The sequence below is a fragment of the Amphiura filiformis genome, chromosome 10 (genome assembly GCF_039555335.1).
Source record: "Amphiura filiformis chromosome 10, Afil_fr2py, whole genome shotgun sequence".
NCBI classification, from domain to species: domain Eukaryota; kingdom Metazoa; phylum Echinodermata; class Ophiuroidea; order Amphilepidida; family Amphiuridae; genus Amphiura; species Amphiura filiformis.
In genome coordinates, this window is record NC_092637.1 from 41728526 (window position 1) to 41744771 (window position 16246).

Here is a 16246-nt window from a genome sequence, read left to right on the forward strand (position 1 = left end):
TAAAGACCATTCAGGAAAAATAAATACAAGAAATAAATCCAAAAAATGGATACCACCATTGCATTTCCAACCTCCAGGCCTTACCTGTCAAATAAGATAGACACTCTCTCCATTGCCATGACAAGTTTCTCTGGATCATGTGACTCATGATTGCTCTCTGATTGGCCGATAGCATCGGTTGGTTGGTGCGTTTTGAGAACCCCGGTATACATGCTGGTGAGAAGGAGACCAAGTGCTGCCAAGGCGTGGACGGGAGATGGCATACATAACCTGCAGATTGAGAATGGCATGATAAACCCATGTGAGCATGACTGGTAAAGTGGTTAGGCACAGTGTCATCGCCCGATATCTTCATGGCAGAAATCGCCATGGTAGGTTGAATCCACCGCCACGCATGGCCATTTTGTTCCGACCTGTTTAATAGTTTTGAGACGCATAATGGGCCGAAGGACATCTGAATAAGGCTACTGACAATTGCCCGGTGACTGACCTCGGTGTGTGTGAGTCGAGCATGGAACGCCATAGGTCATATGCTTTTAGACTACCCACGATTGGCCTATACACTGCGCTATATAATTCGGCACATATAAAATCAGAATTATGTCAGTTTTTGAGTTCAAGATGCAAGCTTCTTTCTCAAGACGCAAGCTAACGACTATCATATCTGTTCAACACATATATTCAAGTGCAAGGAACCACATCTGGTTTCTTTAGATGAAATCATTTACGGGAGATATTCATCATTTTCTACCCCGGTATCCAAAGATTTTCGTCTGAAAATCGTGCATAGCACATTCATGTGTATCGATCCCGGGTATTGATTTTAGTATCTCTGGTGTACCAAGTAATAATTAGCCAGGATGTCGGTGTGTTAGGACTGTATGCTCATGATAAGGCTGGACAAAAAAAATGTGTTTCCGGCTACATGCGTCTTGGGACCAAGGGTCAGGCGATCAGAAAAACATTTTATTATGCATAAATATTTTGAATTCCACTCACAAAAAATGTGATGTAAAACTACAAATTCCTTGCCATTTTTAAAGGATTTTTGAGAAAATAAAATTTATGACAGTGTTTCTAGAACTTGTAGAGGGAAGTGCAAAATGGAGACTGAATCAGAACTATGAATGAAACCTGTTTTGTAACATGAAGGAACTACTATGTTTTAGTCCCAGACTACTACAGGCCATGTATTAACAGTCAAAGTCCCAGTGCATTGTATGCTGTGAATTCTCACATATTCATGAGGGCCAATTGTTTAAACGTGCTATGTCTAACAATCACGCCAGTTTTGCGTGTCTTCGCGTATATGCGAAGAGCATTGCGTGCCTTCGCAATTACGCTATAGACCGTAAAAATATGTGGTAAGTGTGAAGCAGTTTTGCCCACTGCATTTCATCACTATCGTGATGCTGAGACTTTGACTGCTTGTACGCGGCCATGGTTTTAGTATTCATCGCTTGCTCTTAACAAACATTATTTTGACCAACTTCTGGTGATTTTGATCGAATGTGGGGAAGTAGTGAGTGAGGGATGAGCTTTTTATCAGAACTACTTACATTTATGGCTTCATTGAATATTTGGTTGTGTTCATTTTGCATACATTGTATAAATAATAATATCAGGAAAACAAAAAATTAAAGTTGATGTAAACTTTTTAACAAATTTCAAGGACCTGACTTTTGCCTCTTCTGAACAGTTCCTGGTGATGACTCATTATTTACTCACCTATCAACACCGAGTTTAGTGAGCACCTCTGTGTCTGCTGCATTGAGTACCTTTGCTATGAGTAATCTCTCTAAACCTCTCATGATAGCGTGGTATACCATCATGTTAGTAGCTTCATCACTCACAGTGCACATGATGAGACAATTCTGTCAAATGAAAAATATTATCAGAAATTCATAACCTCATGAATATATGTATTATGTGTGATCCAATTAAAACAGATTATTTGCACTGAACGCGAACGCAGTTTGGAGTCATTAATATCTCACAATTGACCTCAAAGTGCGATCACACGCTTATAAAAGACCTCCGCGTGTGACGATTTGTTGACAGCACATTGCTACATGCATTTGCTCAGTTAATCGGGGCCCCGAACATGGATAATATTTGGCGAATCTTGACAGCGGTAAATACAAAATGGCGATCGCCTTCAGAAAACAAAAACAAACGATAGCGAAACACAAATACACACAAAATGTACTCAAATAAGGGTCCTTTCACAAAAATATCATTAGCCATGTCTCCCATTTGAAACAGATATTCTTTGAATGATCATTACGATTACTCAGATTAATATTTTTCTTAAATGATTGATTTCTTCGTAATTTTGATTAAAATTAATCGGCGCCAAAACGAAATTCCAAGAACGAAGGCGTTTTGAAATTTTCTTCATCATGGATGACGATATTACAGCGGAATCTGTGGATGTGCTGCCAGGTTTCAACCTCACTTCTAATTCCTTATGGGATACAGTACCAGATGACATCACAGATGACCTCATATTTCAGCTGGATACTATAGAGGCCGAAGATGATAGTGCAATCCAAGAGAATCTTGATGCCCTGAATGAGTGGTCTAAGAGCAATAAATTGAAGTTGAACCCTTCAAAATGTCAGGCCATGCAAGTTTATTTTGGTAAGAAGGCTACCCCACATGTTGATCTGTCCATTGATGATCATAAATTAGCTGTTGTTGAGAAGGTTAAACTCCTGGGTGTTATGATCCAAAACAATTTATGTTGGGATGAACAAGTTGATTCAATGTATCGGAAGGCCACTCGTAAACTCTTCATGCTCCGTAAACTGAAGGAAGCATCTCTCTCACCCGAGGAGTTGTTATTGGTGTACAAGGGTACATCCGCCCTGTTTTAGAGTATGCCGCCCCACTTTGGCATTCTGGTCTTACTCATAATCAGGTGGCCCAGCTTGAGAAAATTCAGAGACGTGTTTGCAAATACATCCTTGGTAGAAAGTATACTACCTATGCAGATTCCTTAGCTACCCTTGAACTTCATTCGTTGTCTGAGAGGAGACAAAACATCTGCAAGGAATTTGCCCTGAAAGCAAGCACGCCTGTGAGGTTCTCACACTGGTTTCCACCTAGTAAGTATCACTCCCACATGACTCTTAGAAGACAACCAAAATTTGACTCTTTTAGATGTAGGACCAACAGATTTCAAAATAGTCCCCTACCATTTCTCACCAACATCCTAAAAGCAATGTAATTTGCTTTTATTGCCAGTCATTTTTTTGATATTGTTCCAAATCCAGTCAAGTGCAATTATAATGTGTTCTTATTTATTTGTACGTTTTTTAATGTTTGAGTGTTTTAAATATAAATGTATGTATTTTTCATAATGCTATTTTTAATGTAAATGTCATGCAATTCAGCCGTTGGCTGCTATGTGATTTATAATAAAATATACAATATATACAGAACAAGCGCGAGTACCTGCAGCACCAGCAGCAGAAACGCCGGCAAAACTCCCCACGGATAGCCGGCCTAGCCCCGTGAGACCGAAGCGCTTCGCCTCAACAACGGAGGCAGAGCTACAACGTCTTGAGCAAGCAAGACATGAGAAAAAGACAGTTGATAGCACTGCTTGGGCAGTCCGCCTATTCAAAGGTAAACAACAGATCAATGACACAAGGTTTTTAAGTTTCATATAATTTATTTACCTTACAAATTATGCATGCCATTCCCAGAAATATTCCACATGTTGTTCCCTCTCGATCGAGTCATAGTCAGTATTTTGTTTACATGTACAATGTAGTCTGGCGCTGAGCAGCACGTGACGCTGACACGCCGCTGCATATATACACATGCATGACCTGGTACAATATCTCACATCTGATACACAACCATTTGTTATTGTACAAATGTATCTTTACATCATACTTCGGGAGGGGTTCACTTTCAAAGGAATTTCCTCAATCAGTATCAGCATAGATCAGCTAAAATGGTATCAGTGATCACGCTGATCTTTTTTTTTTATATACTGATATTGTGGCCAAAACACCAGAACACATTACTTCGTATTTCATGTTCGTGCATTATAAACAATAATACCAGCAACCATCATAAAAAACACATGTAAATTAATATTATCTTCAGAAGAGGGTCATGATTTAATATAGGGGGGGGGGGGGGGTCATAGAATTTTTACACCAAAATATGGGATCGTATTTTTTTAATTGATTTAAATCAAAATAATGCATCATCACTTTATACACAGAAAGAGGGGTCGTAAAATTTTTCCACACAACAGAGTGAGAGGGTACAATAATTTCAGTCCACAATAGGGGGATTAAAATAATTGACATCGATATTCACGACCTTCTAAAGAAAAAGTGAGCAACAGCAACAGCAACAACAACAACAACAACAACAACAACAACAACAACAACAACAACAACAACCACCACCACCACCACCAGAACTAGAACAGAACAAGAACAGAATAACAACAACAACAACAACAACAACAACAACAACAACAACAACAACAACAATCAATCAATAAAATTACAATTAATTTGTCATACCCGATGACCCCTCTTTTTTAGTTGCATGCTACCCAATGACCCCCTTTTTTGGTTGCGGCTACCCAATGACCCCTTTTTTCTAGAACAGCATCATCAAAATGCAACAAAAATGCTGTTTAGTCATGAAAATATATGAATGAACCCCAAATAATAGTAATTGGACTTAATAGTGGTCATAATACACCTATTTGGTAAGTTTTCTTTTGTTTCTTATTTATTGTTGTACAGATTGGTGTAAGGAAAGCAACCTGCCGCACGATTTTGAAAAGCTGCCAGTAGCAGAATTGGCAACATTATTGCGGAAATTTTATGGAGAAGTGCGCAAGAAAAATGGAGATTCCTACTCTAAATCAAGTTTATGCAATATCAGATCGGGCATCCAGAGGCACATCTCATCGCCACCATTTCAAAGAACGATCAACATTATGCACAATGAGGAGTTTAGCAATGCCAACAATGTATTTGATGGCTCTCTCAAGAAAATGAAAAGAGAGGGGCATGATATAACCAAGTCACATGCAGCAATCTCCGAAGAAGATCTAGACAAGCTGTTCGCTGGCGACACACTCTCAACCAAGAACCCAGTTTCACTACAACGTCTGGTGTTCTTTAGCCTGCAATTCATGTTTTGCAGGCGGGCAGGGAGGGCCTGAGGATTTAAATAAAGATTCCTTCAAGTGTGAAGTAGACGGGTCGGGAATTGAGTATCTAACTCCAACGTGTAATGAACATGAGAAGAATCATCCAGCCACAGTAAATGAGCAATACAATCGCAAGAAGAAACTGTATGCGACAAATGACGACAATGTCCAGTACAGGCATACAAACTGTACCTCTCTAAACTCCATCCCAAATGTCATGCTCTCTATCAGCAACCCAAGAAGAATGCTAACTCTCATGACCCAATTTGGTACAACAATTGCCCTCTGGGGCATAATACAATAGGCAATACCATGAAAGAAATCTCACTGGATGCCAAGTTGTCCCAGATATATACCACCCACTCAATAAGAGCTACCGCCATCAGGGTCCTGAATGCTGCTGGTGTGTCAGACCGTATCATCTGCAGTCTTTCAGGTCATCGGAACATCAACAGCTTAAGATCTTACTGCAGTGATGCGCCTGATTCCCAGAAACGGGAGATGTCAGAGGCCTTACATGTATCTAAATTCAGTAGAAAGCAGGCACCTCACACCATATCAGCACCTCCAGACACACCTTCAAATCAACAACCCAATATAGCACCATCTGTTAGGATGCCACAACCAATGCCAAACAGGATGCCGCAACCAGTGCCAAACAGGATGCGCGACCAGTGCCATACAGGATGCCGCAACAAGTGCCATACAGGATGCGCAACAAGTACCATCTAACAGCAGCAGAATGCCAGTATATCAACCACCAATTGCAGGCCAGATTGTTCAAAGACAGAGTCCTACAACCTTGACAACCGCTCAAACTACAGGCACAGCTACGGCTACAGCATCTGCAAATGTCCTGAATATGGTGGCTCCTCAACAGCAGGGTTTCCCAACCTTATTTACAGGATGCAGTTTTGAGGGTGCAACTATGAACTTTTATTTCAATAATTAATGGAGACCAGTATTAAAGAGCTTGAAGTACGGTATTTAATGAATTTAAGAACCAAATAAAACACTATCTTGTTAAAATTAGAGTAATTACAACTATCGGTACCGATTCCGAGACAAAAATCTGACAACATAATCTGATTTTAAAGGTTAGCTAAACAGCAAATCACTTGTAAATAGATAAATCTGCAATTTTAAGTTTTAATGTTAACGAGACAACTGAAGACAACAATTTGTAAGAATTTGTGAATATGATGACAATTATCTATGATATCAGTTGTAAATAAAATTTTTAATTGTAATAAAAAATGTATAAATCCTGATAAAGACAACTCAAGACCACTTTGAGAAATTTGGAAAATGACAATCGATTGTACACGATAAATTGTGATGTATATGATTTTGCACATGTAGTGGTCTTGAAAAGGATTTCAAATCAGTTGTAAATAATATAAATTTGTGATGTACACATCTAACTTGACAATAACAAAAATTAATTCTGATTTTAAAGGTTAGCTAAATAGCAAATCACTTGCAAATAGATAAATCTGCAATTGCAAGTTTTAAATTTAATGTTAACGAGACAACTGAAGACAACAATTTGTAAGAATTTGTGAATATGATGACAATTATCTATGATATCAGTTGTAAATAAAAATTTTAATTGTAATAAAAAATGTATAAATCCTGATAAGACAACTCACGACCACTTTGAGAAATTTGGAAAATGACAATCGATTGTACACAATAAATTGTGATGTATATGATTTTGCACATGTATGTGGTCTTGAAAAGGATTTCAAATCAGTTGTAAATAATATAAATTTGTGATGTACACATCTATAATTGACAATAACAAAAATTAATTAAAATCACATATTGTAAATTGTGTTAGAGATGTAAACTTAAACTTGCATAATTTTGCACTGGAAAATTGTGTGCTGAAAAGGATGACAATTATTTCAGATTTAATAGTTGTAAACAATTTAAATTGTAATTTGCATTTTAATGAAACATGGTACTCTGCAGTGTATGTATAGTTAAAACGTCAGTCAAATATCAATCAATTTTGTATTGGCAGAAATAAGCCTGAACAATTTAGCATGACGTGAGTTAATTTTAAAAGTAATTTGCTTGGTTACCTTTATATTTTCCACAATGACTTTGTTTTAGTCCTAGCCTACATGCCTGGTTAAATGTGAAGTTATTTATATTTGAACTGTATAATATCAAATTGAAAATGTTACATGGAATATTGAGGAGCATGATTGATTGGAGATATCATCGAGATCTTTTGTCATGGTCAGTGGCAGTGACATACACTCATACAGTCAAGTTGAACTTGAAGCTTGAACTTTACATGACTTACCTTTTGCAGCTTCATGATGTGAATGATGAAAATACATAGAAACTTCGCATTGATCATGTTGATGATATACATGTACTTACCGTGAAGATATCAATTAATTGAATATTCCACTGGCCATCTCAAGTTATGTGCACATGTTTACTTGCAGTAATAATCCGAGGTTAGAAACATTAGAACTCAAACATCGACATTGCAAAGTATGTTTACATTCCAAGTAATCATAATTTCCTGTGTGTTGACCTTAGCATGTAAATACTGTATTCCATGCACGTGTGCAGAATATTAAAACTTCGTATTTTTCTCCACAAAATAGTGATCAGACACTTGTATATATCCATCCCAGAGTCTCTCAGCATGGTCAGTAATTCTTATAATGATATTCCATTGATATTCCATTAGCATGATTACAAAGAAGAGTGAAAAATGGTTACATCAGCTCAATTTTTACACAAACCCCAAGCACAAACTTCGGTCAACGACATGCGATCCAGTGATTCCCGCCAACCAGTTAAATTGGCCCCTGAACATGAATTTCAAATCATGAATAATTATGCAAATTTTAACCAGCTTTTGCAACACATCGTCAAATCCCGTGTTCTAATTGGTCAAAGGTTGTTGTTGAGCTGATGACATTACAATTCAAGGGAAATTCCCAAAGGCTGATCCATTTTGTAAGGGGTGATTTAAATACAAAGGAGTGATGTTTAACTTTTTTATTTATTTTATATCGCATAAATCGTAATATTTGACTTTTTTTCTTACAAATACGGTAATGAATGACAATAATAACTTTGTGCTATCTGTTTATAGGTTATTGTGTGAAATCGTCGAGGGGTTTGTTTTGGGCCTCAATATTTTTCCTCGGGGCTGACGCCCTCGGAAAAATATCTCGCCCAAAACAAACCCTCCATTTCACACAATAACCTATAAACAGATAGCACGCAGTTATTATTGTCTAAATAAAGATTCAAGTTAAGGACTTCTGATCCACACAGAACACAGTTGGCAATAGATTTTAATAACCTCTTTTTCTTATCATAAATAACGTACCGCTTACCTTGAGTCGCTGAAATTCCAGTAAAGTAACTGGATTCTTTTTTTTACCAGTGTGTTATTATTTTTTGAGAAAAGTGCAAAAATAGTCACAAATTTATCAAGGGGTGTAGTACCACCTTAAGTACCCTCAAAAAAGGGTACAAATTTGAAATGACTTGACTCAGATTTTTCCATTTTCCCCATTTAAATTATACAGCGACTCATGACTTCTGAATCAACTCAAGAAATTGCTATTTATAAATGAGTTGACTCGACCATGAAATGAGTCGACATGTTAAAACTCTGATAGTACACTCACCTGCAAAGTCACTTTGGTGAATTCTGTGGCTTTGATGTCCTCTGTGAAGTATTCAATGATATAGAATGCAGTGGCCACCATGATGAGAGTATGGCGCTGACTTACTGTACTGCTACAACTGAAAATGACAACAAATATGTTATCAAATCAAATATTTTAGCCCCCTTGATGAGTATGCAATGAGGATGCACTATTTGACTTCGGGGGGACATTAAGGGAACTGGAATAAGCGTTTGGAGCGTTTCGACAGCATTTTTTGTGGGACATGAGAGCACATCAGACCTATCGAATTGCATTCTGAATATGAAGAATGTCTTTCTGATATCAAATAATTTTCATTTTATGAAATTCACGATATAATACAAATTTTATGACAAATTATTAAAAGTTGATATTTTTCAAATTTTGGAGATATAACAGTCCTCGAAGTCAATTTTGTAAATTTAATGATATAGTCTTAAACTGTATGTAGCTGGGAGGAAAAGCCGATGATCAATTGAAAATTTTGACCTTTCGTATTGAAGATATGGATTTTTTTTTCCCAAAAGACCTAATTTTTTGGTGTTTTGGGAAAAAAAAATCCACATCTTCAATACTGAAAGGTCAAAATTTTCAATTGATCGTCGGTTTTCATCCCACCTACATACACTTTAGGTAGAAATCATCAGATTTATAAAGTTTACTTGAGTACTGTTAAATATCAAAATATCAATTTTTAATGATTTGCCATAAAATGCCACTACATTGCGAATTTCAAAAAATCTAAATTATTTGATATCAGAAGAATGCAATTCGATATGTCTGACGTGCTCTAATGTCCCACAATAAATACTGTCCAAACGTTCATACCCCTTCCCTTAAGTTGAGGTTGCGGGAAGTTTTTTGGCCGCTCAAGTTTGTTTTTTCACACAAGGTATTGGCCAGGATTTTTGTTGTTGAAATTTTAGGCAAAAATTATTTGTTTTTTACAGCACACATCAATATAGTCCCAACTTACGATCGCCAGGGGGGGCCGGCCAAGATTGGCTCAATTTTGACGTCGTCATTGGTTTTACACGTAAACACAAAAATGTCTCAAATTATTCCAAAACTGTACGTATGTTATTAAGCACTATTTTATCAGTCTAAATCCGTTGAGGTTTGCCAGTGAACCTCATTGTAAGTATTGGTTTTTTTCATTTTTTTGTATGAATAACGCACGATATGTTACGATATATACTGAAAATTTCCCCTGCGTGTATCAATGAGTTTACGTGGTGTAGTGGTTACGGATCTCGCCTCCCACGCAGAGGGTCCCGAGATCGATTCCCATCCCCGGCGATGATTAAAAATTTTTCTTCTTCTTTTTTCTTTGAATTTAAAATTATTTATTTTCATGTGAAAATGTATATATTGCACTGGGAAATATATTTTGTGCATTTTTTTAGAGCTAAAAACGGATCTTGGCTCCGGGAAAAAATAATTGTGTCCATCGTGCAGGCAGTGTTGCCGTCATATTGTCTGTTTTGTTTACGCTTTTGGCTGTTGCCACATTGAATAATGTAGTCCACCGTCGTCTGACGATCGCTTTAAGTCTTATAAGTGTGCGCCAATTACGCAACTAGCATTAGTGCTGCGCTGTGCCCAACTATATTCTATATCAATACATAACTTTGCACTGGAGTATGATAAATTTCTTATTAGGTTCCTTTTAGGGTGAGATACAGATTGGGCTATGGTTGAAATCCATGCATTCCCTGTGGAGGACATGACCTTAACCTCCCACACAGGGAGTGTGAATTTCAAATGGGGTTACTTGTATGGGTGACTTCATTTGAAATCTACACCCCCTATGTGAGAGATTCAGGTCATGTCTTCCATAGAGGGTGTCTAGATTTCAACTGGAACAGCCCATTATCTCTAGAATCTGAACTTGTACACACAAAAGGACACTTACTGTGAGACTGGTTTCAGATTCTTCATGATGTACTCCGACACAACCGGTATAATGAAATCAATATCCTCTATAGCATCTGATTCTAATAGATACAATGACCCATACAGGGCACCAATCTTGGATGGTAGGTGGGTACTGCGTAGTGTCACTTCTAACAGTTTGGAAATCTTCTCAGATACATCTCGATCCTGAGGGGAAAAAAGTTTGAAAACTGAGTAAGATGGATTTTTTTATTGCTTCATTATTTAAAAAATCTGACACAATGGGACAGAACCAGGCCAAAGGAAGCCATTGTGAATTGTAAGATAAAATATATTCCATGCTTATTAGATATTACAACATCAGCCTCCAACTAACATCCTCCCCCCCCCCACCACCACCACCTTGCCTCCCACTTCAATGTACAAACAATGTTTTTTCTGTCTTGCCTCTGTTTTTTGACACTAATTTTTATGGTTTCACTGTCTGAACAGAATTGTTCATGTCTCATCTCCTTTTTCAACCAAATTGATGGTACTAACTCTTATGGCGTGGGATCAACATTTAACCATAAATTGCCTTAGGGAAAACTCACTTCCTGGGAACTAAATACCACACAAAGTCATTTTTATGTAACTCATTGACCCATATGTGTCATATACTGCCTCTAGCTATAATGACAACCTGGTGATCTGGTCACTTCATTGACAGATACTAACCCAGGCCTTCTCAACTGGCGGCGTGCGCACCACTTGTGGCGCTTGGAGTAAGTCGAAGTGGCGCACAGTAATTTTAATATTTTTTTCACTTAAATCTTGAACAAAAAGGGGGTGAAAAATATCCAATTTGGGCTTTAAAAACCTTAAAATCCAGGAGCTTGAGGGGGGGCGCTGCCCCTGGAACCCCAATAAAGCACCACTGTACCTTACCCGCTATGCACGCGCGCTACATCGCAGAGTCCTCCCTTGACATGTTGGCATTTCATGATCACTACAATGTTCCAGTTGGCACTTCAAATAAACTATTGTCTGTCCAAATAACTTAGACACCCGGTTTTTAGGATATATTTCTTAAAGTTTTTACTTTGGCAAAAAGTCATGAAAGAAAAGTTGCTAAACACGGTCAGACCTAACAGAAATTATTAGTAAAGAGATGAAAAAATATTCTTCCTTGTCTACTTTTATTCAATTTTGACCGATTTACAGCAAGATATCTGGGTCCAGCCGAATATTCCTAATGACTTGAAACTTTTGATGGGATAATCTATTTACAGTAAGGGGTGTTTGAACATTGTAATAGTGCATATTGATCAGTGATGCCACCCTTTTTTCTTTGATCCTTTTACTAATTCACAACAATGGCGGTCTACTCAAATGCATTCAACAAAAGCATGTTTGCAATCTAGGTCCCACACGCATTACAAATACACTACGATCAAATAGGTTGATGACAATATTTGATTGAATGGACTGCACTGTGCCATGATTTCGGTGAAGGACACCGGTTCAAATCCTTTGTTTGGAGCCAATCAATAATTTCAGTTGGTGCATTATAACAAATGATAGGGCAAGTTACTATGTGTCTGGAGTGTATTGTGAATTACACTCCTCACCAATAACATCAGAACATTCATAGGGCATACAATTTGTATTTTCTTGGAATTGGGCCAGGCCAAAAGCATGCACAGAACAAGATTCAAATACCGCGCCGAATTGTTGTAATTGGTTGAGGGACAACTGGGATCACTGAGTTAATACACTAAGAATAAATATGCTAATTAGAAACACTGTCTGCATTTTATGAACTGAATTATATTTTTCATTTTTATAAAATGTTTTTGGTGAGGAATATAATTAATTTACTATTCATCCATTCACTATCCAAAATCACAATACCTACAAATCTGTATAATGAGACCTTCCAAAATAGTGGTACCCAACTTCTACCGGATTATTTTTAAAGTGTTGAGAAAAACCTTCCAATTTCAATAGAATTTCTGGTAAACTCTCACTCAATGCTTTGGAAACACAAAAATCCTGTTAGGTCTCAGCGAATGTTAACACTTTTCTTTCATGACTTTCTTTGAAAGTGGATATTTTTTCAAATAAATAACAAAAACTGGGTGTCTAAGTTAATTGGACAGACAATAGTTGAGAAGGCCTGTACTAACCCTAGTGAGTAATTCCAAGTTGTGTTCAATTCTCTTCAGGCAGTGAAACCTAATTGCATTCATACTTTCTCTTTGAATTAACTTTTTCCTGCATAAATATGAATTTCTCTGCAATTTCCATGACTGTAATCGAAATTTTATGACTTTTCCATCCCATAATGTTTGCCCGTTTTAAAATTCCACAACTATTTTAGAGTCTGTGTGAACCCAGATAATGCAGTTACTCACCAAGCCCAATACAGCAGCTGCTTTGCATATACCAGGAATGACATACTGTGTGACCAATTCATCTTCTACAGGGTGATTCTTATGTACTTCAAGTAAGGTATCAAACATCCATTCAAACTGACCACGCTGAGTGAACACATCCGATATTACTAGAACCTAGATGGGAAAAAAGTTTGTGAGGGGACGGTAATGTATGGTAATATAAAAGGTTCACAAGTTTTAAGTTCCCCCATCAGACTCTCTTAAAATAAATTGAAAACAATTTATAACAATTATTGGTAGCCTATTATGTTTTACACACCTGGTCCAATTTACAGTGTCAAATGTTGTTGCGTTCTATCATGTATGAAAATATGTGACCGTCCACCACAAATGAGCCCTGAAGTCTGCCATTCATAAAGTTGAGCTTTTTATAGATTCAGAAAGATCATACATGAAGCTTCAAAATGACATTTCAACCAACTTTATATGATCATGATATCCTGAGGTGAAGTTGCATTTCTTCCAAATTTGCCTTACAACAGAGCACAACACTGAGAAAACTGCACTTAAAGTTACAAAATTCTATTATTTCTGTTGAAACCAGCTCCATAAATTTTTTAATAATTTATAGTTTTTGTATTAGCTGTGTAACTTTGCAGCTGTATAAGAGAAGTATGAAATATTTCAAATCTGTGAAAATCTTCTTTTTTTTTTTTTCAAATTATGAAATGTTTTGATATTTTGCACTGTAGCTCAAAATCACATTTACCGACTTCTGGGCTAATTTGTGATGGACGGCTACACATGCTGTTTTGAAAGTTGCACTTGGGACCATTAAACTCTCACAAAGCATGCAGAATGTAATCTTAAAGTTTAGACTGTTATGTATGCTTTGTTAGTGTGTGGGCTAAATATCTTTAGATTCACGCAAATTAGTTTAGGCGAATCTCTGCAAGAATGGATTCTTGGATTCTCACCAAATTTCTAGGCCTGTTATGTTCAGAAATTTCACGCTTGCCTCGTTTTAAGTTCATATCCAGTAATTGAAAAGAAAGGTTGCCAAAAATGTCTAGCCTGAATCACAGGACAAATTATTTATAAATCATCCATTTTTATTTTGATGATTGATTTCTTTGGGACAGAAAATTGTGCAAACTGTGGCGGCTAATGTCAAAAGAGCCTGATTGTTTCTTAACCATTGATTTCTATGCAACAGGAAACGGTCAAAGATGCAGCATTAGTCCCCCAACCCGGCTACAGTAATGTAAAGCCATGATTTCTCTGTGATACGGAAAAACTGAAAAATTCATGGAATTTAGGGTTTGCTCACGGAAATTTGAAAATGCCACAAAATAGTAAAAAACTGTGTAAAATGTCTAACTTTTATGTTGATTTACAAAATAAAACAAAGAAAAGTGATTATTTAGCAGTAATCAACCATTAAAGAACCCATTCTAGCATTAATTATAGGCCTACGGTGCAAAATTCTGGCCACACTAGAGTAAAAGGTAAGACAAAATACACTTTTAAAACATGTTTAACTTTTCAGTGCTTTATAGTGGAAAATGGAAAATCACGGAAATCGTCCAATTTGTAACACAGAATTTAAATTTTGTAACACAGAGAAATTGTGGCTTTACAGTAATGGTACTTACAGATTTCACTGTTTCACAGAGCAGCATGAGCGGTGTTTTTGGCGTCGGCGTCGGTGACAACCACTGTCCGTACAACTCCAGGAGAAACATGAGACATGAATGGACATCCAGGTTGCCTGGCAACCGTACTGGAGATGTTGCCACAGGTGCCGGTCCTCCCTCTGAACTGTCAACTAATGGAGGGAGCATGTTGTGTAATGCCCAGATGCCATGTACAGAAATCTAGAAATATAGAGAGACAAATTGTGATGTGAGTGTAAGGCCAACTGCATCGAGTCAATAACGGTGGGATAAGATGCAGGTTGAGTTTAGTTCTTTAGTGAAATCACCTACGGCATATATTTGCATTTCTTGATAGGACTTCAGGTTACTGCATCAAGGCAACCTCTTAATGACAGGAGACATGCAAGATGGGACTACTGCGTTAAGGAAAATTCTTAAAACAGTTTTCCTTTTTCCTTTAATATCATCGTTTCTTGCCGGTGTTATATGAGACAATAGAGCACAGCTGGGTGCTTATTGAACTGCATGGTTGCGTGTATCCTTTACATTGCGCATAATATGGTATGCGCACATTGATCTTCCTGCATGTCAGTGTGGTGTGATATATTGCGTTTGTTTGTGAAGGACTCAATAGATTTGCTAATTTCATACACAGGAGCAGGGATGTAACTATGGTGGGCGGTGGCGGGCATCAGAGCCCGGCACTCAGATTTAGAGCCCACCACTGATAAATAAACAATTAAAGTTCTAGCACCCAGTACTTAAGTGCCAAAAATTGCATTGCAAAATCACATAGAATTTGGCCAGATTTAGGCAATTTTTAATAAAATTGCCAATTTCACGAAAAATTCCCTCAAATACCGCCTGGCACTAAATAGCTACATCCTTGCACAGGACAGGAGTGAAGGTTGAACTTGATAAAAATAGCCACAAAGGGTGGACATATATTACATGCAAACATCATTTTAAGGGTAACCTGTTTAAGAATGAGAAGCCTGATATAACACAGAGACAGCATTGTTTTTAGGTGGAACAATACGGCGGAACTTAAAGTGCTATCTCCCATGTTATATCAGGTGATAGAGACACGCTGGGTCAAAAAATAATACTTTTATTCTCTGAACATTGATGTCATTGCTTTCAGTAAAAAAGCAGACAGAATTTTGAAATATTAAATTCTGAAATGTTGTCATGTATTATAATAGCAATTTACCTGGCTTAGATCAAATCCCATGTATTCTGGTTCTCTTTCCAAGTTTGCACCAAACATCACATCTGCTACTTCCAATGAAGACTTAGGCATACCATTCACTATAGTGACATCACATCTGCAATAAAAGTGTGCACGTAGAGATAAGACTGGAAAGAGTCCCGATTCTAAATAGCCATGTGCATTCATTATTCATTCATAACACAATGGTACTTGTC

At 37.2% G+C, this 16246-nt stretch overlaps 1 protein-coding gene across 1 annotated transcript in view; it reads right to left on the minus strand.

Moving 5' to 3' along the window:
* LOC140162879 (huntingtin-like) overlaps positions 1-16246 on the minus strand; it is a 116672-nt gene that overhangs the window by 6350 nt on the left and 94076 nt on the right. The window contains 7 exon segments of the mRNA XM_072186183.1: positions 85-270; positions 1729-1874; positions 8866-8983; positions 10802-10989; positions 13179-13334; positions 14816-15037; positions 16032-16146. Coding sequence (XP_072042284.1) covers positions 85-270; positions 1729-1874; positions 8866-8983; positions 10802-10989; positions 13179-13334; positions 14816-15037; positions 16032-16146 — 1131 coding nt within the window.